Source organism: Bufo bufo, chromosome 5, assembly GCF_905171765.1.
Source record: "Bufo bufo chromosome 5, aBufBuf1.1, whole genome shotgun sequence".
Taxonomy (NCBI): domain Eukaryota; kingdom Metazoa; phylum Chordata; class Amphibia; order Anura; family Bufonidae; genus Bufo; species Bufo bufo.
This window is the reverse complement of record NC_053393.1, coordinates 312,852,251-312,875,601: the sequence shown is the minus strand read 5'-3', so window position 1 is coordinate 312,875,601 and position 23,351 is coordinate 312,852,251. Positions and strand designations below refer to the sequence as shown.

The 23,351-nt window shown below is 46.6% G+C and overlaps 1 protein-coding gene across 1 annotated transcript in view; it reads right to left on the bottom strand.

Moving 5' to 3' along the window:
- The window catches only part of LOC121002311 (NFX1-type zinc finger-containing protein 1-like), a 317,735-nt gene that overhangs the window by 13,824 nt on the left and 280,560 nt on the right, over window positions 1-23,351 (bottom strand). The window contains exon 8 of the mRNA XM_040433710.1: window positions 948-1,043. Coding sequence (XP_040289644.1) covers window positions 948-1,043 — 96 coding nt within the window. The remainder of the gene's footprint in view (window positions 1-947; window positions 1,044-23,351) is intronic.

The window sequence follows — 23,351 nt, the reverse complement described above, 5'->3', positions numbered from 1 at the left end:
TTGGGTCAGTTATGCTGTGGGGTGGCATTTCTTTGGAGGGCCGCACAGCCCTCCATGTGCTTGCCAGAGGTAGCCTGACTGCCATTAGGTACCGAGATGAGATCCTCAGACCCCTTTTGAGACCATATGCTGGTGCGGTTGACCCTGGGTTCCTCCTAATGCAAGACAATGCTAGACCTCATGTGGCTGGAGTGTGTCAGCAGTTCCTGCAAGACGAAGGCATTGATGCTATGGACTAGCCCGCCCATTCCCCAGACCTGAATCCAATTGAGCACATCTGGGACATCATGTCTCGCTCTATCCACCAACGTCACGTTGCACCACAGACTGTACAGGAGTTGGCAGATGCTTTAGTCAAGGTCTGGGAGGAGATCCCTCAGGAGACCGTCCGCCACCTCATCAGGAGCATGCACAGGCGTTGTAGGGAGGTCATACAGGCACGTGGAGGCCACACACACTACTGAGCCTCATTTTGACTTGTTTTAAGGACATTACATCAAAGTTGGATTAGCCTGTAATGTGTTTTTTCACTTAAATTTTGACTGTGACTCCAAATCCAGACCTCCATGGGTTGAAAAATTGGATTTCCATTTTTTTTATTTTTGTGTGATTTTGTTGTCAGCACATTCAACTATGTAAAGAACAAAGTATTTCAGAAGAATATTTAATTAACTCAGATCTAGGATGTGTTATTTTTGTGTTGCCTTTATTTTCTTGAGCAGTGTATGATCAGTGGGGGTCTAACTCCCACTGCAGTCCAGACCCATTTACTTGAATGGGACTGAGCTTCAAATAAGCTATGTGACCATGGAAAAGAGGTGAACACCCCACTGATCAGATAACTTATCCTGAGGATAGGCAATCAATACTCAACTTCCAGAAAACCTCTCCAGAAAGTTAAGGTTTCTATTTATCTAATTCAGTACCACTTCTATTACAATACTTACCTTAATGTTTTCATACTTTAGCACTGAAGCATCATTCTCCAGCTTGTCATAAATGTGGGGTGTTAGCAGCTGAGCAATTTCTGGCCTCATGCGATGCTGGAAATAAGAGGTACATGCATTATTAAATAAAGAAATTGATTCAAGGCATGAAGTAAGTAGTTTATGTACAATTTTGGGGTACTTTTTGGGGAACGGTATCAATATTATACACCAAAATTTTTTTCCTCCATCTCCACTACTGTTATGAAGAAAGACAGCCCCAAAAAGTGGTTAGGACATGGACACATTACACCAAAAATCTACACCTATTCCCTTGCTGGAACAGATTTCTTTTGCCAACTATTTCTGACACCTGGGAACACCTCCCTCCTGATCAACGGTTTAAGAAGGCACCAGCGCTCCTGTGAGCATTGCAGCCTTCTCACAGCTTACCAATGTAATGACCGGCGTCACGCAAAGGGAGGGAAATGGGAAGGCCCTGTACAAGGGAGAGGGAAAGGTGGTGACCCCTGACTCACCTTGCGACTGGCACCTGACTGCCCTGACGTCCCTAGACGGGTTCCTCACCCGTACGCCGATCACGTGCCTAAACCCTGGCTTTCCCTAGGATGAGCCCTGAGTAGTGAACGGGGCGGTGGGATCACTAGTCCGCACCACTGACACTAAGAGGAAAACACCAAGGAGAGGACAGGCAATACAGACAAACATATAATCCCAGGTGGGCGACAACAACAGACCACCAAGGCTCAACAGGGATCCGGAGGGTAATGTTCTGGAACAACAACCAGGGAACACAACTTCACAGCTCCAGTGGGTCAGTATAGAAGTCCAGGCAGGAAGCTCTATATCTGGCAACCAGAGAAGTGGGAGATGGAAATATAAGGAGGTTGGGATTGCTGGCTAAGAAACAGCTGAGGAGGAGAAGCTACGGATCCCTGAGTGAGCCAAAAGGGTTGCAAGGCAAACCCAGAAAGCTACCATTACGAAACAGCACTGTCTTTGTACATCGAGCGCACAGCCACCAGCTGCGACTTCCTGACCCCGGGTATAACGGAGTCAGGCGTGGCTCTTGACACCCTCGTGACAACCAAGCACAGCACCAGACATTGTATAGCGGCTGTGCTTGGTATTGCAGCTCAGCCCGATTCCCTTGAATTGGACTGAGATGCGCCTAGGCGTCACTAGGCCTAGGATTAGCTGCGAGAACGCCGCAGCACTCACAGGCACGCCAATGCCTTCTCAAACAGATCAGTGGAGGTCCCAGGTGTTGGACCACCACTGATAAAATACTGATGACCCATCCAGAGGATAGCTCATGAGTTAAATAATGTCGGAAAACCCCTTCAATAATTCTAGTCTATCGTACACCAGCAGAATTTGGAATAAAAAACACCAGACTTAATATGCTTTATTTCCCAAATTTCATTTGCAAACACATTTGCAAAAGACCAGGAAAGGAGAGTATGAAGAGTGTTCCATCACTTGCTACGTGGTTCTAAACTGCCTCTAGAAGTGACATTAGCAGAAGAACTAAGCATAAGGATCTGACACAAGCCTACGATCATCAATGGTCTATGGAGCATTGAAAATATGTTTACTGTAGTGATTAGAGATGAGCGAATCGAAGTTGACTAAGTGGAATTAGATCCAAATTTCAGGATAAATTCGATTCGTCCCAAAGTCTAATTTCCTTGCGCTTTATGGTAACGAATCACATTTTTTCTAAAGTGGCTGCACATGTCAGAACAAGGAAGTAAGAAGCCCGGGAACGAAGGATCACCCACAATGCCACACATGCAGCCAGCATGCCAATCAGCAGCTAGCCAGCCCCTGTGATGTCACAGCTCTATAAAAAGTCTCAGCCTTCTCGGTCTCCACCATTTTACAGTGAACTTAGTGTAGAGAGACATGACAGGCACTAGGGACAGTGTTTAGGAATTACTTTATTCATAAAAAAAAACTATTGAGCTGTTCAGGGAAAGATTATTATAGTGTAGGGAAAAGAAAGGGAGGCCTTATCCACACTGTGGGGAGAGATCAGGGACCAATAGGAGAGTGCAAAGCCTGGGTAATAGGGACTATTCTATTACACCTTGCAGCATTATTGGGGTTACTGAAAGTAATCTATTACTACAGATTTTTGTTGTTTTGCATTCTTTGATATATCAATAATTCCAGTAATCCTTGCTTCTGTTATGGGAGACTGCGGTCTGATACAACCAGTTTTGGGGTGTATTTAGATGATATAAAGATACATCCGTTCCTCCTTGATTCCAGGGTGAAATTGTAATCTGATACAAACAGTTTTGGGGTGTGTTTAATTGATATAAAAGTACATGCATTCCTCTTTGATTCTGGGGTGAAATTGTAATCTGATACAAACAGTTTTGGGGTGTGTTTAATTGATATAAAAATACTTTCATTCCGCCTTGATTCTGGGGTGAAATTGCAATCTGATTAAAACAGTTTTGGAGTGTTTTTATTTTCTATATAAGTACTTCCATTCCTCCTTGATTCTGGTGTGAAATTTCAGTCTGATACAACCAGTTTTGGGGTGTATTTAGTTGATATATAAGTACATCCAATTCACCTTGATTCTGGGGTGAAAGTGTGGTCTGGCATGCTGCACGGGTGAAGAAAGCACACGCCTCGGGTAAAAAAAAAAAGGATCCTAGAGGTGATCACACCATAAAGGCCGAGAACAGATAACCCGAAAAGGGTTAGCCGCCAAGGCCGCCGTTCGCCGAAGCAGAACACTTCACTACACACTTTTAGGGTGGTCAAATTCTTTTACACTTAATTCGATGCATCAATCAGTAGTTGCGGAGTTGGTGTGAAATAGCGGCCTGATACTACACACTTTAGGGTGAGTTCACAATTCAGTTATTTGGTCAGTTATTTAAAAAATGTGAGCGAAAACCAGTAGTGAAGCCTACTCAGAGATGAGGTGTAATGGAAAGATCTGCACATGTTCTGTGTTTTTGACCCAAACCTGGTTTGATACTACATATTTTAGGGTGTTCAAATTATTTTACACTTAATTTGATGCGTCAAATCAGTAGTTGCGGAGTTGGTGCGAAATTGCGGCCTGACACTATTGCCCTTTTACCCTTGCAGTTAATGTTACAGTACAGTATGTTTGACAGACAGGTGAGGAGTAGTGTTGATCGCGAATATTCTAATCGCTAATTTTTATCGTGAATATTGGCACTTTGAGAATTCGCGAATATCTAGAATATAGTGCTATATCTTCTTAATCGCGAATATTCTAGATTTTTTTTAATTAGTACCCATGATCTCTCACTGCTCCTTGCTTGTGGGCCAATGAGAAGGCTGCAATATTTTTGACTTTAGGTGTAGTGTTGATTGCGAATTTTCGTATCGCAAATTTTTATCGCTAATTTTCCGATTGCCGATTTTTGCAATCAAGAAAATAATGATTGGAGATCACGAATTCTCAAATTCGCGAATATATGATAAATATTCGGCTAAATATTCGCAAAATATCGCAAATTTGAATATTGCCCCTGCCGCTCATCACTGGTGAGGAGGAGAGATCCACTGCTTCCTCCGGTAGGTGGGCAAGTAGCGACGATGAGAGTCACATGGAAGCTGGTGTTGCGAGCGGTCAGGCACGTGGCCCTGAGACTTGTGAGGGTGACATCAGTGACATGCAGACAGTAGTGGATTATAATGTTGTAGCCAATCGCACGTGGGAGCTGGGTGAAGAGGGAGCTTCATCATCATCAGGAGAAGAGGGTGTCAGCTTGCAAGTGAGGCAGTGGCTGAGCCAGCAGGGTGGTAGCGTGGTCGTGAGTCAGCAGGGTGGCTGCAGTGTGAGATCGGTAGCTAAACGTGCCCGGGGTAGACCGCTTGCTACGCAGGAGCCTACCTGTCCAGAAGAAGTAGTGGTGCATGGGTTCAGAGAGGCAGCGGCAGCAGGCAGTCAGCAAGGAGTGGTGGGGGGAAAATGTCATACTCAACGGTGTGGGAATTTTTCATTAAGCTGCCGGAGGATGTGTTGACGACTCATGCGATTCCCACCCTCACCACTCTGTGACTGGGCCACTGTGTTTACTCCTCATGCGAGTCCTCATGCAATTACGAAAAGAAAAATCAGGTGGTCTCTAGGACCTTAGCGTGTTATTGCAGCCTCACCGGCAGTATATTAAAACTAATCTTTATTATTTTGCAACTAAAAAGAACATATAGGTCTAGGGATCAAACAATTAAAACTATCAGGAATTAGTCATACATGGGATGACGATCTATATTGCTGAAAAGTGATTCACTTCTGAACTAATGTGACCATAAGGGGTTGAAGCCGCAAACTCAGTGCCCACATGCATCAATTCAAATTCACTGTATGACCTTCCTGCCTAAAAACTGGTAGCCTGCTTCCCTACATGTTTCGCCGAGCGATTCGGCGTCTTCAGGGGAAACTCGCAGTTACAACCCTCACCACTCTGTGACTGGGCCACTGTGTTTACTCCTCATGCGATTCCCACCCTTACCCTCACCACTCTGTGACTGGGCCACTGTGTTGACTCCTCATGCTGTTGCCACCCTCACCTCTCTGTGACTGGGCCACTGTGTTGACTCCTCATGCTGTTGCCACCCTCACCACTCTGCCACTGGGCCACTGTGTTGACTCCTGATGCGATTCCCACCATCACCACTCTGTGACTGACCACTGTGTTGACACTTCATGCTATTTACCAAAAGGGACCTAACCTGGGTAAAGGGATCTATATGAAAAAATAACAATGCCAATTATGGCCTAAACTTATCTTGACCCAGGTACAACGTATCTGCTAAAACGTCACTTTTAATTGTTCATAATAATAAAACGGCTGTGAGCCATAACAAACAGTTAAAACACATTTTTTCCATCCCAAATGCACTGAACTTGGTTGCTAATTGGGTAAAAGGGATGTGCACTATCTCCTATTCCCCACAACTATATGTGCAGTGCTAGTTAAAAACTAGTGAAAAAGACAGGCTTCAATTCAGCCAACAAGTGTAGCTGGACTCATTGTGAAAAGCTGCCTCGCTTAGAAACAGGCATAAGCAAATTTTGCCAACGCCTCTTTACCATAGGGGAGCAATGTGTGAATTGCCTAGTGTGAGTTAACTACCAATGGTTCGATATAATGACTAATTGAATAAAGTTGGTTACTGTGCTAGTGTACACAACCACAGCACACTTGTCTGACATTATGTCAATAGCTGTCAAGATGCATTCACACATCGCACACACACTGCAAACACTCCTATGACTGATAACTGAAAGGACTAACTTGCCAGAAAATGCCAACTAGCTGAACTACACTGCTATGAATGAATGAAGTGCCCTACATAAGGACTGCTAGACTAGTAAGCTAGAACCAGAACACTGGCTTCATCAGGCCAAACCCCGGCCACACTTGTTGGCTGCATTAAAGCCTGTCTTGTTCACTAGTTTTCAACTAGCGCTGCACATATAGTTGTGGGGAAAAGGACATGTGGTTTCTATCCTCCCCATAATGTAATTGGGCCACTTTTTTGACTGCTAATGTGGTTTCTACCATCCCCATAATGTAACTGGGCCAATGTGTTGACTCCTCATGCGATTCCCACCCTCACCACTCTGTGACTAACCACTGTGTTGACTCCTCATGCTGTTGCCACCTCCCCACTCTGTAACTGGGCCACTGTGTTGACTCCTTATGCTGTTGCCACCTCACCATTCTGTGACTGGGACACTGTGTTGACTCCTTATGCTGTTGCCACCTCACCATTCTGTGACTGGGACACTGTGTTGACTCCTTATGCTGTTGCCACCTCACCATTCTGTGACTGGGACACTGTGTTGACTCCTTATGCTGTTGCCACCTCACCACTCTGTGACTGGGACACTGTGTTAACTTCTCATGATGTTGCCACCCTCACCACTCTGACTGGGCCACTGTGTCGACTCCTCATGCTGTTGCCACCCTCACCACTCTGTGACTGGGCACTACTTGTTTCAGCGTGTAACAGAACAGGTTCTGTAGATATCTATGTGGAATCAGCTGACAACGGTGTAAAAGGAGTGCGCTTCTTCACTCTATAGTACAATCTTGGGCCACTGCATGGTTCTTTATACCTGACATTAACATTGACCTCTTTGGCTGGCCCTGTAACTGACCAAATAAGTGAAGTGTGCAGTGATTCTAATAGCGACGCCTGTCATCTGCATGTCATACTGACTCACAGTACTGTTTCACTACCACAGCAGACTCCCTATGCATGTCACTGCAATGCACAGTGTACTACAACACTATAAAGGCTCTCTGAAGCCAGGATTTTTTTTTAACGTGATTTGTCACAAATAAATTAGGATCAAATCGAATCTTTTTGGGAAATTCGGCAAACCATCCGAATCAAATTTTTTTAAAATTTGCTCATCTCTAGTAGTGATGAATCATGTATCACTATCTGGCAGTGTTATGGAACAAATCTAGGTTTAAAAGATACCCAGCGAATTCTACAGGAATTCACAGTATCTATTGTAAAAATTTGAGATAAAGACATAAGGGTTGTCTGTTTGGGCCAGGCCTCATATCCATTGAAGGATACGTTTAATGATATAGCATACAAAGGCATTATAGACAATTGTACAGGGAGTGCAGAATTATTAGGCAAATGAGTATTTTGACCACATCATCCTCTTTATGCATGTTGTCTTACTCCAAGCTGTATAGGCTCGAAAGCCTACTACCAATTAAGCATATTAGGTGATGTGCATCTCTGTAATGAGAAGGGGTATGGTCTAATGACATCAACACCCTATATTAGGTGTGCATAATTATTAGGCAACTTCCTTTCCTTTGGCAAAATGGGTCAAAAGAAGGACTTGACAGGCTCAGAAAAGTCAAAAATAGTGAGATATCTTGCAGAGGGATGCAGCACTCTTAAAATTGCAAAGCTTCTGAAGCGTGATCATCGAACAATCAAGCGTTTCATTCAAAATAGTCAACAGGGTCGCAAGAAGCGTGTGGAAAAACCAAGGCGCAAAATAACTGCCCATGAACTGAGAAAAGTCAAGCGTGCAGCTGCCAAGATGCCACTTGCCACCAGTTTGGCCATATTTCAGAGCTGCAACATCACTGGAGTGCCCAAAAGCATAAGGTGTGCAATACTCAGAGACATGGCCAAGGTAAGAAAGGCTGAAAGACGACCACCACTGAACAAGACACACAAGCTGAAACGTCAAGACTGGGCCAAGAAATATCTCAAGACTGATTTTTCTAAGGTTTTATGGACTGATGAAATGAGAGTGAGTCTTGATGGGCCAGATGGATGGGCCTGTGGCTGGATTGGTAAAGGGCAGAGAGCTCCAGTCCGACTCAGACGCCAGCAAGGTGGAGGTGGAGTACTGGTTTGGGCTGGTATCAAAGATGAGCTTGTGGGGCCTTTTCGGGTTGAGGATGGAGTCAAGCTCAACTCCCAGTCCTACTGCCAGTTTCTGGAAGACACCTTCTTCAAGCAGTGGTAGAGGAAGAAGTCTGCATCCTTCAAGAAAAACATGATTTTCATGCAGGACAATGCTCCATCACACGCGTCCAAGTACTCCACAGCGTGGCTGGCAAGAAAGGGTATAAAAGAAGAAAATCTAATGACATGGCCTCCTTGTTCACCTGATCTGAACCCCATTGAGAACCTGTGGTCCATCATCAAATGTGAGATTTACAAGGAGGGAAAACAGTACACCTCTCTGAACAGTGTCTGGGAGGCTGTGGTTGCTGCTGCACGAAATGTTGATGGTGAACAGATCAAAACACTGACAGAATCCATGGATGGCAGGCTTTTGAGTGTCCTTGCAAAGAAAGGTGGCTATATTGGTCACTGATTTGTTTTGTTTTTGAATGTCAGAAATGTATATTTGTGAATGTTGAGATGTTATATTGGTTTCACTGGTAAAAATAAATAATTGAAATGGGTATATATTTGTTTTTTGTTAAGTTGCCTAATAATTATGCGCAGTAATAGTCACCTGCACACACAGATATCCCCCTAAAATAGCTAAAACTAAAAACAAACTAAAAACTACTTCCAAAAATATTCAGCTTTGATATTAATGAGTTTTTTGGGTTCATTGAGAACATGGTTGTTGTTCAATAATAAAATTAATCCTCAAAAATACAACTTGCCTAATAATTCTGCACTCCCTGTATGCTTCCAATTTTTGGCAACAGTTTTGGGAAAGACTCTTCCTGTTTCTGTAGTGTACTTCTGTGCAAAAAGTGAGGTACAAAATAACAAGCTTTGAAGTGTTTAAAGGGGTTCTGCCAAGTTTAGAAGTTAGAATCCCCTTATGGTCCTGTTCCCCTATTCTGATGGGTTATGCATACACACTGCCACTCCATTAATTCTCTATTGGAGTGCTAAAGATATCAGAGTATAGTAGTCTTTTATTACTTTTATATTCACACAGCTTTATAGGGCTTATTTTGGCAGGACAAGCTGTATTTTTAATTCACTATATCTTGCATTGAAAAACAGGAAAACGTTGTATGTCAGTTGAAATAAAAAAATGCATTTCCAGCATATTTTTTTGAGTTTTGAGTTTTTTGAGTATTATGGAGTTCACTGTGCGCATAAATTACATGATGAGCTTATTCTGAAGGTCAGTTCAATTATGGAAATACTAAATTTATATGGTTTTTGTTTTGTTTTACTACTTTCAAAAAACAAAAATCTTTGAAAAAATAACATGTTTCTTTGCATTAGGCTACATTCACACGAAAGTATTTTGTTTCCGTGTCCATTCCGTTTTTTTGTGGATAGGATGCAGACCCGTTCATTTCAATGGGTCTGCAAAAAATGCGTCATCCTTTTTTTTGCGGATCCGCAATTTGCGGATCGAAAAACACATACGGTCGTGTGAATGTAGCCTAAGACCCAATGGGTCGGCATCCTATCCGCAAAAAAAACAAAACGGAACGGACACGGAAAAAAAATATGTTCGTGTGAATGTAGGCTTACCATATTCTGATACCCAAAACTTTTTTGATGTTTTGATCTACAGAGCAGTGTGAGGGCTTGTTTTCGCAGGGTCAGCCCTAGTTTTCATTGGTATTATATGACTTTTGGGAGAGGCCTGGTTACAAAAAATAGTGAATCACACACATATTTTTACCTGTGCTTACTGTACAGAAAAATTATTTTTAAATTGTATTAATGTGGACATTTTTGGACGAGGCAATACCACTTATGTTAATTTTTTTGTTTTTGGTAATTTCTATATATAAAATTGGGAATATTTTAGTTATTTATTTTTAGAAACTTTCATTTTTAAAAGATTTTCCACAGTAATTTTTAGCTCCTTAAGGGATTTGAATGTAACCTTTTGTACCACCGACGGAGGTAGAACATTATTGCAGTCTATAAGATTTTTCCAGGCTACCTGTCAGGCCATTGCCACAGGCACAGCTTGACAAGCAACTTAATATGACAATCCTGAGAGCCTGCTGCGGTCATAGAAACTTATATGAGGCCTGTGATTTCACCACTGTCTGTCTAACTGCTCAGATGCTGCAGTTGCTATAGTTGCTATTGACTGCTGCATCTTAGGGGTTATATTACAGGGATCAGAGTTATCTCTGATTCTGGCTATTGTGGCAGGGTGCTGGCTGTATTACACAGCCAGAACTCATCACATATAGATTGGGATTAGTTGATGACCCCACTCCATACAACTCTAATGCCCTGCTGACGTACTATTACATTAAGGTTTGCTAAGGAGTTGAATTAGGCTACTTTCACACTAGCGTTTCTATTTTCCGGTATTGTGATCCGTTATAGGGTCTCAATACCCGAAAAAAATACGCTTCCATTTTGTCCCTATTCATTGTCAATGGGGACAAGACGTAACGGAACAGAACGGAATGCTCCAAAATGCATTCCATTCCGTTTGGTTGCGTTCTTATACCAGAGAGCAAACCACAGCATGCTGCGGTTTTCTTTCTGTCATGGGATGCGAAGCAAGACGGATCATGACCCACAATGCAAGTCAATGGGGACGGATCTGTTTAACTCTGGCACTATCTGACACAATAGAAAACTGATCCGTCCCTCATTGCTTTCAATGAAGTTCATGACGGATCCGTCTTGGCTATGTTAAAGATAATACAACTGGATCCATTTATAACGAATGCAGATGGTTGTATTATCATTAATGGAAGCGTTTTTGCTGAGCCCTGCTAGATCCAGCAAAAGCGCTAGCGCGAAAGTAGCCTAACAGAACGATTAAAAAAAAACATGAGTCTGGTTATGAAGGGGAGTATGTTGCCAATCCTGAACTGTTAAATCATGGTTTATTGTATTTTTCATTTGCTTTACAAGTTTTTATGTACTGTTTGACCATTTCTGTAGTCCCACTAGTGGACCTTTAGGGCTGTTTCAAATGAGCGAGTCCATTGTGGGAATCACGCTCCGTGTGTGATCCTCTGCTCTGGACTTGCAGGAGCGCACGGCATTATCATGATTTATAATGCTACGTGTCTCTGCTTGACCTTTTTTCCACAGATTCATAGTGACATAAAGCTGTCAGTATGATTCTGTAGAAATAAGGTCAAGCAGAGGCACATAGCATTATAAATCATGATTAATGCCGTGCGCTCCTGCAAGTCCAGAGCAGAGGATCACACTCACACACGGAGCGTGATTCCCGCAATGGACTCGCTCGTGTGAAACAGCCCTTATATTTGGTCACTATATTAAGTGGTTAAAGGGGTTGTCCGCTTTATTCATATTGATGACCTATCCTCAGGATTCCCTCCTGCCGATCAGCTTTTTAAAGAGAAGGCTGCGCCTGGTGAGCGCTGCATTCTCTTCATTGTTAACTGCTCGCCGTTGCAACTGCAGCGGTGAGCAGGTGTAATTACACCTAAGCCATCCTATTCGCTTCTATGGGAAGACTCCTTCCTATACACTCGCGGTTGCCTCGGCAAGCAGGTGTAATTACAGGTGTAACCAATGAAGATAAGGCAGCGCTCGCACAAGATGATATTGCTGACCTAGCCCGAGTATACGGTAGGTTATTAATATGAATAAAGCGGAAAACCCCTTTAAGTATCTTGTGCAAGTTTGCACAAGAAATTTTTAAAGGTAATTTTTTCTGTATTAAAAGAGTTGTCTTGTGTCACTAAATAGCATTTATCATGTAGACAAAGTTATTACAAGGCACTTACTAATGTATTGTGATTCTTCATATTGCCTCCTTTGCTGGCTTTTTTCTTTTTTTCACATTGTACACTGCTTGTCTGCAGCACAGATACAGTATGAGGTGGCTGGGACAAGTGCTGCTGCTCATATGTACCTATACGCGCCCCCATGGTCCCACCACTTTTTCCAACTGCTGGACTGCAGCGATGGCCGTAACCCCTGGATATGAGCAGTGTATAATGCAATGGAAAAATAAATCAACCCAGCAAATGTACAATCACAATGCATCAGTAAGTGCCTTGTATTAACTTTATCTACATGATAAATATCATTTGCTGAAGTGAGTCAACCCCTTTAAGGTGACTAAATGTAGTGTTCAGATGTTAGCTCTGAGACCAAAATAAGCAACAAAAAGCCTCTGTGATCACACATTAATACAGGTAACATAGCTCATTAGCGCTGCAGTTGAGAATGGCACCACTATCATTAACGAAAATGTATGAGATCATAAAAATAATTGAGGTCAGTGATTGGCTGCCGCGGCCACTAGTTTTTGATGTGACATCATTGCAGCAGCCTAATAAACAAAGATAGATGCTGGAGCAGCAGAAGATTAAACAGTTAAGGCTACTTTCACACTAGCGTTGTTTGAATCCGGCGTTCAATTCGGACACCGGAACTGCCCGCCGGATCCGGAAAAACGTGTGAAAACGGATTACATTTGAATCCTGATCAGGATTTTGATCACAATGAAAAAGTGCATTGGAAAAGACGGATCCGCCATTTATGGACTTTAACTTTTTTTTCACATTTTTCGGGTTTAACATGCAAAAGCCGGATCCGGTTTGACTGAACACACAGCGCCAGATCCGGCGTTAATGCAAGTCAATGGGAAAAAGGCCGGATCCGTCGTTCAGTCAAAGTGTTCAGGATTTTTGGCCGGAGGTAAAAATACAACATGTTACGGTTTTCTGAAAAGCCTGATCAGTCAAAAAGACTGAACTGAAGACATCCTGATGCATCCTGAACGGATTGCTCTCCATTCAGAATGCATTAGGATAAAACTGATCAGTTCTTTTCTGGATTTGAGCCCCTAGGACGGAACTCAGCGCCGGAAAAGAAAAACGCTAGTGTGAAAAGTACCCTAAGTAATACTTCTTCTATATTATATAATTGCCTGCCATACCCCATTTTTTATAATCACAGACACCTTTTAACATCCACAAAATACTTGTCTGACATGTAATTGTGGGGAAATTTTTACAGCATATTTATGAAGTTCCCTTGCAACTTTTACTGACACAAACAAGTTTTGTTTGTTTCAAGGCAAGGAGACGTGGACTTGAAGTTGCACAGTAACTACACTAATTCTTTTTACAGGCATTCAGTGAGGCCGGACGGAGCCGCAGGATCAGGGGAGGCCGGCATGAGGGGTTTGGTGGAGCGAGGGCTGGGCTAGGATAGGGTTAAGCTGCTGGAGAGGGGGGAGTGGCCAGAGAGGGGGCGGGCATCCGGGCCGTTGTTCAGGAAGGAGGGCAGTGGAGCGGGCGCCATTTTTGGAGAGCAGGAGTCGGCATCACATCTCCAGCAGCATCGCTTACTGCCATGGCTGATACAGTGGGGGCGATGCTGCGGCGCTTGCGGGAGGCGGCTGATTCAAGGGGCCCTGGATGGTTAGAGCAGCAGGTGAATGCGTTATTGGGGGGGGCGGAGGAGGGTACAGCTAGCCCAACTCCACCAGCTAAATGGCCGCGGCGGGTACGGCCGCTGGCGCGCCTAAGCCCCGATTTACCCCCCTGAGTCCGGCGCCGTGTCAGGAGCCCCTTAGGGGACCCTTCACGCCGGGAGCCTTCCAGCCTTACCTCTCCTCCAGCCTCCCGGCATGGGAGGAATCCACGTGTAGTATACGGGAGTTGTAATACCCGTTACTACCAAAGGTCACTTGGTGTGCTGTCGTCCCTCCTAATTATGGGAAGTTGCTTTATGTCAGTTTTATAAAATGTAATGTAATGTGTGTATTTTCCTGTCACTGAAACTTGCACTTACAGGCCTGCTAGGGGTGTCATTCCTACTTCTAGTCCATAGAGGGAGCTAGGGAGCCCTAGTTTATATAAGGCCAGACCAGGAAGTGCAAGGGAGACGGAGTCTAGTTTCAGTAAGCTACAGTTGGAGATTAGACAATGTCTGAGACAAGTCCAGGCCTGAAGCCTGCTGTTCAGGAGAAGATTCCCTCCTGAATACCCATATGCAGAAGCAGGAACATCTTAGCCTAAGGGCCTGAGGAACCATTCAGAAGCTAGGAGAGACTGAGGCAAAGATCAGAGGAGCCAGAGGTACTGAGAGAAACAGAGGAGGTACTTATTAAGCCATAATCAAGGATATAAAGCCAGACTTAGGTTAATGGGCCTTGGTGAAGAATTGCTACATTCCAGGATCAGACAGAGTTAGAGTGCAAGCTCCTTTGCTGCAAATCCTGTGTTCAACACTCTGTAATTACCCTGCTGTACTGAATTGCCTGCATCGACCGAATTGCAAAATCGACTGTATGCTGAGGAACTGCGTTTCCAATATTGTCTCTGCCTGCAAACTACTAAAGTTGAAGTTCTGTTTTAAGACTACGTTTCCTCAATTTATTCCTGCATCCGCAAACGGCGTGCCACCGTTTACTTGGCACTGGCGTCACGAACTATTCCCTACCTATACCTGCCCTTGCAGAGAGTCAGCTGTACCAGGTTAGTGTATATTGCACTACATCACCCAGAAACACCTACTACACACAACTTGAGTACACTGCACCTTCTCTTTTGGCGTCACGAACAGGATACGCACGCTTTCTAGTGCAAGAAGCGTGAACTTTGTGCCTTATACAGTTGCCCTGTGACCAAAGTGACAATTTTCCTGTTTTATTCAAGTGGACTTTGTGGACTGAAAATCGTATCCAAAGTGTACCAAAAACTTCTAAAAAGCGCTGTACAGTATTGCGCTGCACAGAGGAAGAAAATCGCCGCATTGGAGTGTGGTTTTGTGGACTTTAAACATTCCTGCTTGCCGTCAGTGAATAGACAGCGTTTGTACCTAAAGATGGCCGCTGGGCTTGCTGAATTTACTGCTGCGTCACCTTCATCCCGAAAAGGCGGGAAAAATTGGCGCCTTTCTGAGGAAAAAGCGGGAAGAAGGTCAAGGGCAGGCGCCACGGCTTATCTGGACATTTGCATGTCTGCCAGCATGGACACCGCCTTCCATATACTGGAATACCTGGGGGGCGGCTCCCCAGTGCAGTGGGAGGAGCTGGCTACTCTAATTGACGGGACCCTATCGCTCTCCTCAGAAGGATCGAGCATGTTGGATTGTGAGCAGAGTGTTACTGCAGCGTCCGCACCAAGGATTGAAAAGATGACTGACACCGGTGTAGAGCCAGAGGAGGCTCCACCGGCCTACGCTCCGGGACCGGAGCAACCCGCCTGCCGCACCAGGGAGAAAGAACCCGAGCCCTACTATGGCTCATGGAGGGACTTTTTTCAGCCATCGTTCAAATGGTCTTCCCTGATGGCGGAGATCCGAGAGGCCGCTATCAAGCGGAACATAAAGACTAAGATCGTGTATGAGGAATTGACCAAGACCATCCACGAGAAGCATACGCACACCCAACCCCGCCTGGAAAGGAGAAAGGGAGTGGTGCTGTCGTTTGACAAATCCCGTGGCTACGGGTTTATTCAAGACTATCTGACTGGCAGAGACCTCTATGTGAATCGAAGGTCTGTCAAGAGAGACTACCTCCCTTCGTACCAGCACAGCCTCCGCGAGGGAGAGGAAGTGGAGTACACCCCTGCCGAGGGCCTGCGCGGCCCCTATGCGACTGCTGTGACCCGTCCGAAGCGAGGACCTGAGGGTTGGGAGGCAGAAGAAGGAGAAGACTACTCTGGCTGCGAGCGAGAACCGGAACGCTCTCCAGAGCCGGCCCATCACGCCTTTCAGGAGCGGAGCTCCTTCATCGGGCCGAACGTCTTCTGGCAGCCAACCGTGTTGGAGAAATGGGTGAGCCCCTATCCTTCCCCCGAGCTGCCTCGTCGGGAGAAGACAATATCAGAGCTGGAACAGTTAAAAGGACTTAGTGCTACCTTTGAGAACATCCGGATGGGACGGAGACCAGATGCAAGTCCAGAACCTGAAGAGGCCGAGTCTGCGTCATCGGTGACTGTACCTGCGCCGGCGGCGCCAGCGGAGAACAGGGACTCCGATACAGACAGCATCGGTGAGCAGATCGTCCGGCTGGAGGAGAAGTTGCGGGAGTTGCGTAAGACCTACACCGCCAGGATCCAGACACCGCCGAGGAAGGATGAGGTAAGGGTGCCTGTCACCACCCGCCGACCGCCTTCTGTTGTCACCGCTCCGTCAGTGCCCCAGACCGGACCCGCGATTGCCGTGAATTGCTGCACCCAGAGCACCGGACCGCTTGCTGCGGCGGTGCCAAGCATGTCACCCCCTGCAGTGATCATGCCAGGGCCGGCACGGCCCACCAGAGGGTTTACCCCTAGGCCTATGGGGCCAATACCTATTAGGGGCCCCTTTACCCTGCAGCTGCCCCCTGATACAGTCATGTGGGCCCATCCTCCTGTAGAGGAATACTACAGAAGATACCTCCCAGCAGAGCCAAGTAGCTACAATATGCCACTGTGATCAGCCTGCTAGGCCTGTGATTTATTTCTTCATAAGAAGTTGATGTTAACCCTTCCAGGACAGGAGTCCTATGTTGCTGGTCCTTTGTTGCAGCTGCCAGTTTGTCCACGGCTCAGTGGTAGGTGTTGACCACTGAAATCACAAAGTCAGCAAGGCCACGTTTGTTTCCAGGACCTCCTGCCTGCTTTTGCTACCCACGCCAAGTTGTGCCTGTTCCTTTGTTGCACCTTTTACCCTTCACCCCCTTTTCAGGTTGATCAGGGGTGTTACAACACTTGTCTTTGCTGTCCATTTTATTGTGCAACCAGTTACCAAGGAACCGTGCCCGGAGACAGACTCAAAAGTACCTGAGCCTCTGAGATTCTTATTCTTTTAAAAGTGATGTGCCCAGAGATGGACTCCACCGCATGAGAGCCTCTGTGATTTAATAAGAAATAACCTGGGTACGGACTCATGTTTGTTATTTGAGCCTCCAAGAACTTTTATACCGTTTTCTACTGTTTTATCATGGACTTATTCATTGTCATGGACTATCCTGGTTCTAATGTTACGCTGTGCCAGGTCAGCGCCCCCGTTCCATTCACTATCCTGAGAGAAGAGAACGACGCCCCTTGTCACTACCCTTCACTTTTGCCAATTGGACCTGATGTAAATGTAAATGCAGATGAATTACATGTATGTATGCCTGCATGTCTCTCTTTTCTATTTCAGGTAGAGATTCCAGTTGGGAGACCCATGATGGAGTACGAGGTCGTACTCAGCTTAAAGCAGTGGGGTATGTAGTATACGGGAGTTGTAATACCCGTTACTACCAAAGGTCACTTGGTGTGCTGTCGTCCCTCCTAATTATGGGAAGTTGCTTTATGTCAGTTTTATAAAATTTAATGTAATGTGTGTATTTTCCTGTCACTGAAACTTGCACTTACAGGCCTGCTAGGGGTGTCATTCCTACTTCTAGTCCATAGAGGGAGCTAGGGAGCCCTAGTTTATATAAGGCCAGACCAGGAAGTGCAAGGGAGACGGAGTCTAGTTTCAGTAAGCTACAGTTGGAGATTAGACAATGTCTGAGACAAGTCCAGGCCTGAAGCCTGCTGTTCAGGAGAAGATTCCCTCCTGAATACCCATATGCAGAAGCAGGAACATCTTAGCCTAAGGGCCTGAGGAACCATTCAGAAGCTAGGAGAGACTGAGGCAAAGATCAGAGGAGCCAGAGGTACTGAGAGAAACAGAGGAGGTACTTATTTAAGCCATAATCAAGGATATAAAGCCAGACTTAGGTTAATGGGCCTTGGTGAAGAATTGCTACATTCCAGGATCAGACAGAGTTAGAGTGCAAGCTCCTTTGCTGCAAATCCTGTGTTCAACACTCTGTAATTACCCTGCTGTACTGAATTGCCTGCATCGACCGAATTGCAAAATCGACTGTATGCTGAGGAACTGCGTTTCCAATATTGTCTCTGCCTGCAAACTACTAAAGTTGAAGTTCTGTTTTAAGACTACGTTTCCTCAATTTATTCCTGCATCCGCAAACGGCGTGCCACCGTTTACTTGGCACTGGCGTCACGAACTATTCCCTACCTATACCTGCCCTTGCAGAGAGTCAGCTGTACCAGGTTAGTGTATATTGCACTACATCACCCAGAAACACCTACTACACACAACTTGAGTACACTGCACACGTGTCCGGCGGGACCCAGGGGCTGCAGAGGGGACCCCCTCTCAGTCCACAGCAGCAGGCAGGGATTCGGGACCGGGTGCTGCAGGATCCCCTTCTGGCCTTGGGAGGAGGAGGCCTGCTCTGCGAGGGAGTAGTGGCAGCAGCAGAGACGACAGTGGGGCTGCGCAGTTAGTTATCGGTGCCCGGCGCAGGCCCTCTCAGGTTGGCCCCCCAGCAGTGGCATATGAGGCTGTGCCTGGCAAAGCCAGCAGCGGGCACAGGCCTCGCCAAGATCATCAGTAGGAGGAGGACGACGAGGTTGTTCTGGCGGGGTCCCATCCCCAGAGCAGGCCTCTTGGGCGCGAAGATTTGGGGGCAGAGTGTCACGGGGCTGCGCATCTTGGCGGAAGGGATGTTCGCAGGCCTCTTTTGGAAGACGGACAGCTTGCGGCTGGTCCTGACAGCATAGATGTAAGGGAGCTTCCCAGGGTCCCGTCCAATGCGCCCAGCGTGGCTGTTGCTGGGGCGCTGCCGCCGTCTGAAGCAAGCGATCAAGTGAGGACCGTGCCGATTGATCCAGGAGCCATGCGACAGGAATCATGACCCTCGGCTGCTGGGTTCACAGCGCCCGGGCAGCTTGGTGAGACATCCTTGGGGTCATTGCTTTCCATACTTCAAGGGTCAGGTAGTTTGGGTGGGAGTAATAGTAGTATTATTGGTGGTTTGGGACGTTTGTTGTGTGGCCTAGCCGGGGTTAGTCCAGATGGGGGGGTTAGGTACGGCCCCCTTACAGGCATGGGGATTGGGGACGGGGGGTTGTACGGTGTCAACACCCACTAGTGGAGGAATAGCGGGGTCAGTGTCAGTGCAAACGCAGGCGGGGGGGATGAGGATAGACCCAGGTTGGATGATGCTGCCAAAGGGGAAGTGTACGTGTGCTTTGAAGGTCCCCTGGGAGCACATTTGAAGACTGAGGTACGGGAAAAAATTTGGCGGGGTGAATATGTAGAAATTTTCTCTCTCCTTCCGTTAGAGCGTTTCAATCTAGATGTAGTGAAGAAGGATGGGGTTAAGAAGGAGGAGGATGATAAGCGTCGTGGGTGGTTGCGGTATGATGAACAATTCCGTCAAAGGAAAGCGGTTCGTCCTACTATGAGATGGGACCATAAGGATATAACCTTATGGATGCGAGTTACGGCGCCCGCAAGGACTAGTCAGTCCTTTCGGAGTGAGTCAGGGGGGGCAGCCCAGTCTTCGGGTACGGGGCCAGTCGGTAAGGGTTTCTGCTTCCTTTTTAACGAAGGAAGTTGTAAATTTGGCCAGAAATGTAGATTTAGGCACGAGTGCTCCGTGTGTGGAGGTGGCCATGGGGCCAACAGATGTTTTAGAGGCGGAAGACAGAGAGGGGGTGATGGGTTTGCTAAAGGGGCGGACTCCAGTACGGGTGGAAAGGATGGAGGATTATCTAAGTAGGTACCCTAGCCGAGAAGTGGCAGAGTTTTCATGTTTGGGTTTTGAGTTTGGTTTTCATATTCCCTCTCACCCATTACCTGTGGTGGAGACGCAAAAGAATTTGCGCTCGGCATTAGAATTCCCGGATATTGTGTCTGAAAAATTAGCCAAGGAAGTTTCTTTGGGAAGGATGGATGGTCCGTTCGTTACGCCGCCCATGAGTAATTTGCGTATCTCCCCTCTGGGTCTGGTCCCTAAAAAGGAGCCTAATAAATTTAGGCTTATTCATCATTTATTCTTCCCTAAGGGTGCGTCGGTCAACAAGGGCATAGACCCCGAGCTCTATTCAGTGGTTTATGCTTCCTTTGACGCGGCTGTTGAGTGGGTGAGAAGGTTAGGGCCGGGTACCCTATTGGCAAAATCTGACATTGAATCTGCATTCCGGCTGTTACCGGTTCACCCGGATAGTTTATATTTGCTGGGTTGTTTTTGGAATGGCGGTTATTTCGTGGACAGGTGTTTGCCAATGGGCTGTTCTGTGTCTTGTGCATATTTCGAGCGTTTCAGTTCTTTTTTAGAGTGGGTAGTGGTTCAGGAATCGGGTTGCTCATCTATTCTACCTAGACGATTTCCTGTGTTTAGGGCCAGGAGGGTCTAGAGTTTGTGCCTTGCTCTTATCCACGTTGCAATCAGTTTTTGAGTGGTTTGGGGTTCCCTTGGCAGTGGAAAAAACAGTCGGGCCTACAACGGAGTTAAGTTTTCTGGGGATAGTCATCGACACCATGCGCATGGAGTGTAGACTACCAGAGTACAAGGTGTTGGATTTGAGGGCAGGGGTAGCGGCCGCATTGAGGGCAAAGAAGATTCGCCCGCAGGATTTACAGTCTTTGCTGGGCAAATTTAATTTTGCCTGTCGCATTCTTCCCATGGGACGCATCTTTAGTAGGAGGTTGGCTTCCGCGACCGGGGGTATTGTGGCTCCACACCACTTTATCAGGCTGGGCGGCGTACTGAAAGGAGATCTCAGGGTGTGGGATTAATTTTTGCAGCACTTTAACGGCAGGGCACTAGTTATGGGTAGGGTTATTGATAGTTTTGATTTCGATTTGTTTACTGATGCTGCAGGCGGAGTTTGTTTTGGGGTGTACTGCAATGGACAGTGGTGCGCGGGCGAGTGGCCAGAATCCTGGGTATTAAATGGATGAGTAAAAAACGTGACGTTGTTGGAGCTCTTTCCAATTGTGCTGGCGGTTTCGCTATGGGGTGAGAAGTTTAGGGACCGGAAGGTTAGGTTTCATTGTGACAATTAGGCTACTTTCACACTAGCGTTCAGAGCGGATCCGTCTGGGGTCTGCCCAGACGGATCCGCTCATATAATGCAGACTTTGGATCCGTTCAGAACGGATTAGTCTGCATTATATTGTAGAAAAAATTCTAAGTGTGAAAGTAGCTTCAGACGGATCCGTCCAGACTTTACATTGAAAGTCAATGGGGGACGGATCCGTTTGAAAATTGAGCCATATAGTGTCAAATTCAAACGGATCCGTCCCCATTGACTTACATTGTAAGTCTGGACGGATCCGTTTGCCTCCACACGGCCAGGCGGACATCCGAGCGCTGCAAGCAGCGTTCAGGTGTCCGCTTGCTGAGCGGAGGCTGAACGCTGCCAGACTGATGCATTCTGAGCGGATCCGCATCCACTCAGAATGCATTAGGGCAGTACGGATGCGTTCGGGGCCGCTTGTGAGCCCCTTCAAACGGAGCTCACAAGCGGAGCCCCGAACGCTAGTGTGAAAGTAGCCTTAGGTGTAGTGCACGCTATCAATGGGTTTGTCTGCATCTTCTCCCCCCGTGATTCGTTTGTTGCAACGTCTGGTCCTTATGTGTCTCTCTCTTAATACTTGGGTAGTGGCGGTGCACGTGGCAGGGTCTTCTAATGGTATCGCTGACACACTTTCTCGTTTACAGTGGGAGCGGTTTCGGCGGTTGGCCCCAGATGCGAGTCCGCACGGGTTGGTGTGTCCAGTGTCGCTGTGGGAGATCTTGGAGGTACAATAGGGGATTTGTTGCGGGCATCTTTAAGTCAGGGCACCTGGAGGGCATATGATAGGGCATGGAGGACTTGGCAACGGTGGTGTGATGACCTGGGGGTCGAGGTGATGGCTGGGGAAATTCCGCTATTGCTCTTCATTGGTCATGTGAAGGAGCAAGGATGGTCAGTTGCGCAGGTGAATAGCTGCATAGCGGGTTTGGCCTTTGGGTTTAAGTTGTGTAATTCCCCAGACATCACTAAGTCCTTTTTGGTGCGACAGGTTTTAAAGGGATATAGGAGATTTCAGCGGGTACGTGACACTCGTTTGCCAGTGTCTTTTTCTCTGTTGCTTCAGTTGGGCGAGCAGGTTGCCTTGGTCTGCCATTCGGTTTCGGAAGTGAGGTTATTTAGGTTAGCGTTTGCTCTGGCCTTTTTCGGGGCCTTTCGATTAGGGGAGTTAGTATGTAGTAGTGTGAGTCGGGAAGGTGGTTTGAGTGGGGAAGATGTAGTTTTGTATGCTGACAGGGTGGTAATTTATTTGCGTTTTTCCAAAACTGATCAGCAGGGAAAAGGTCAGTATGTAACATTGTTTGAGGTACCAGGTTGTTTGATGTGTCCAGGTCAGTGTTTGTGGGACTTCCGGAAGGAGTCTCGAGTGAGTACCGGCCCGCTTCTCAGACATGCGGATGGGTCCTTCTTGTCTAGGTTTCAATTTTTGGCGGTGTTTAAGAAGTGTTTATGTCGCCTGGGAATGGACTCTGGTAAATTCACGGGTCATTCCTTCAGGATTGGGGCTGCCACAGAGGCCGCGCGACTGGGCGTCCGAGAGGAGGTGATTAAGCGCATTGGGAGGTGGGAGTCAGAGCGTTTTCATTTGTATGTGCGGTTGGGATCGATTTGAGGGTGTGCGAATCTTTCTGATCATTGTTTTACTTTTGTTGTCTTGCAGGTGCCGCCCCGTTGTTAGTGTGGATTTTGGGACACTCCTTCGTTTTCTGGGGGGCCTTGCGGGCGGATGTTCGGCGTAATGGGCGTCAGTTGGGGTTTGACCGGGAGGTGGCTGTGGTGCGGTGGATTGGGTGTCGAGGTATGTTGTGGGGAAGTGTTCTGCAGGAGGTGCATCGGCATGCCAGATTGGATAGGGCCCCGGACGTACTAGTGTTGCATGTGGGGGGCAATGACCTTGGTGTTCGTCCTTGCAGGGAGTTGATTAGGGACATCAGGTTCGATTTTTTGCGATTGTGGTCCCTTTTCCCGTCCATGGTCACTGTGTGGTCGGACATTGTGCCAAGGAAATCCTGGAGGGAGGCTAGATCTGTTGACAGGTTGATTGGGCCAGGATTAAGTTAAATCGAGTGATTGGGTGTTTTTGTGCCAGGCATGGGGCAGTGTCGGT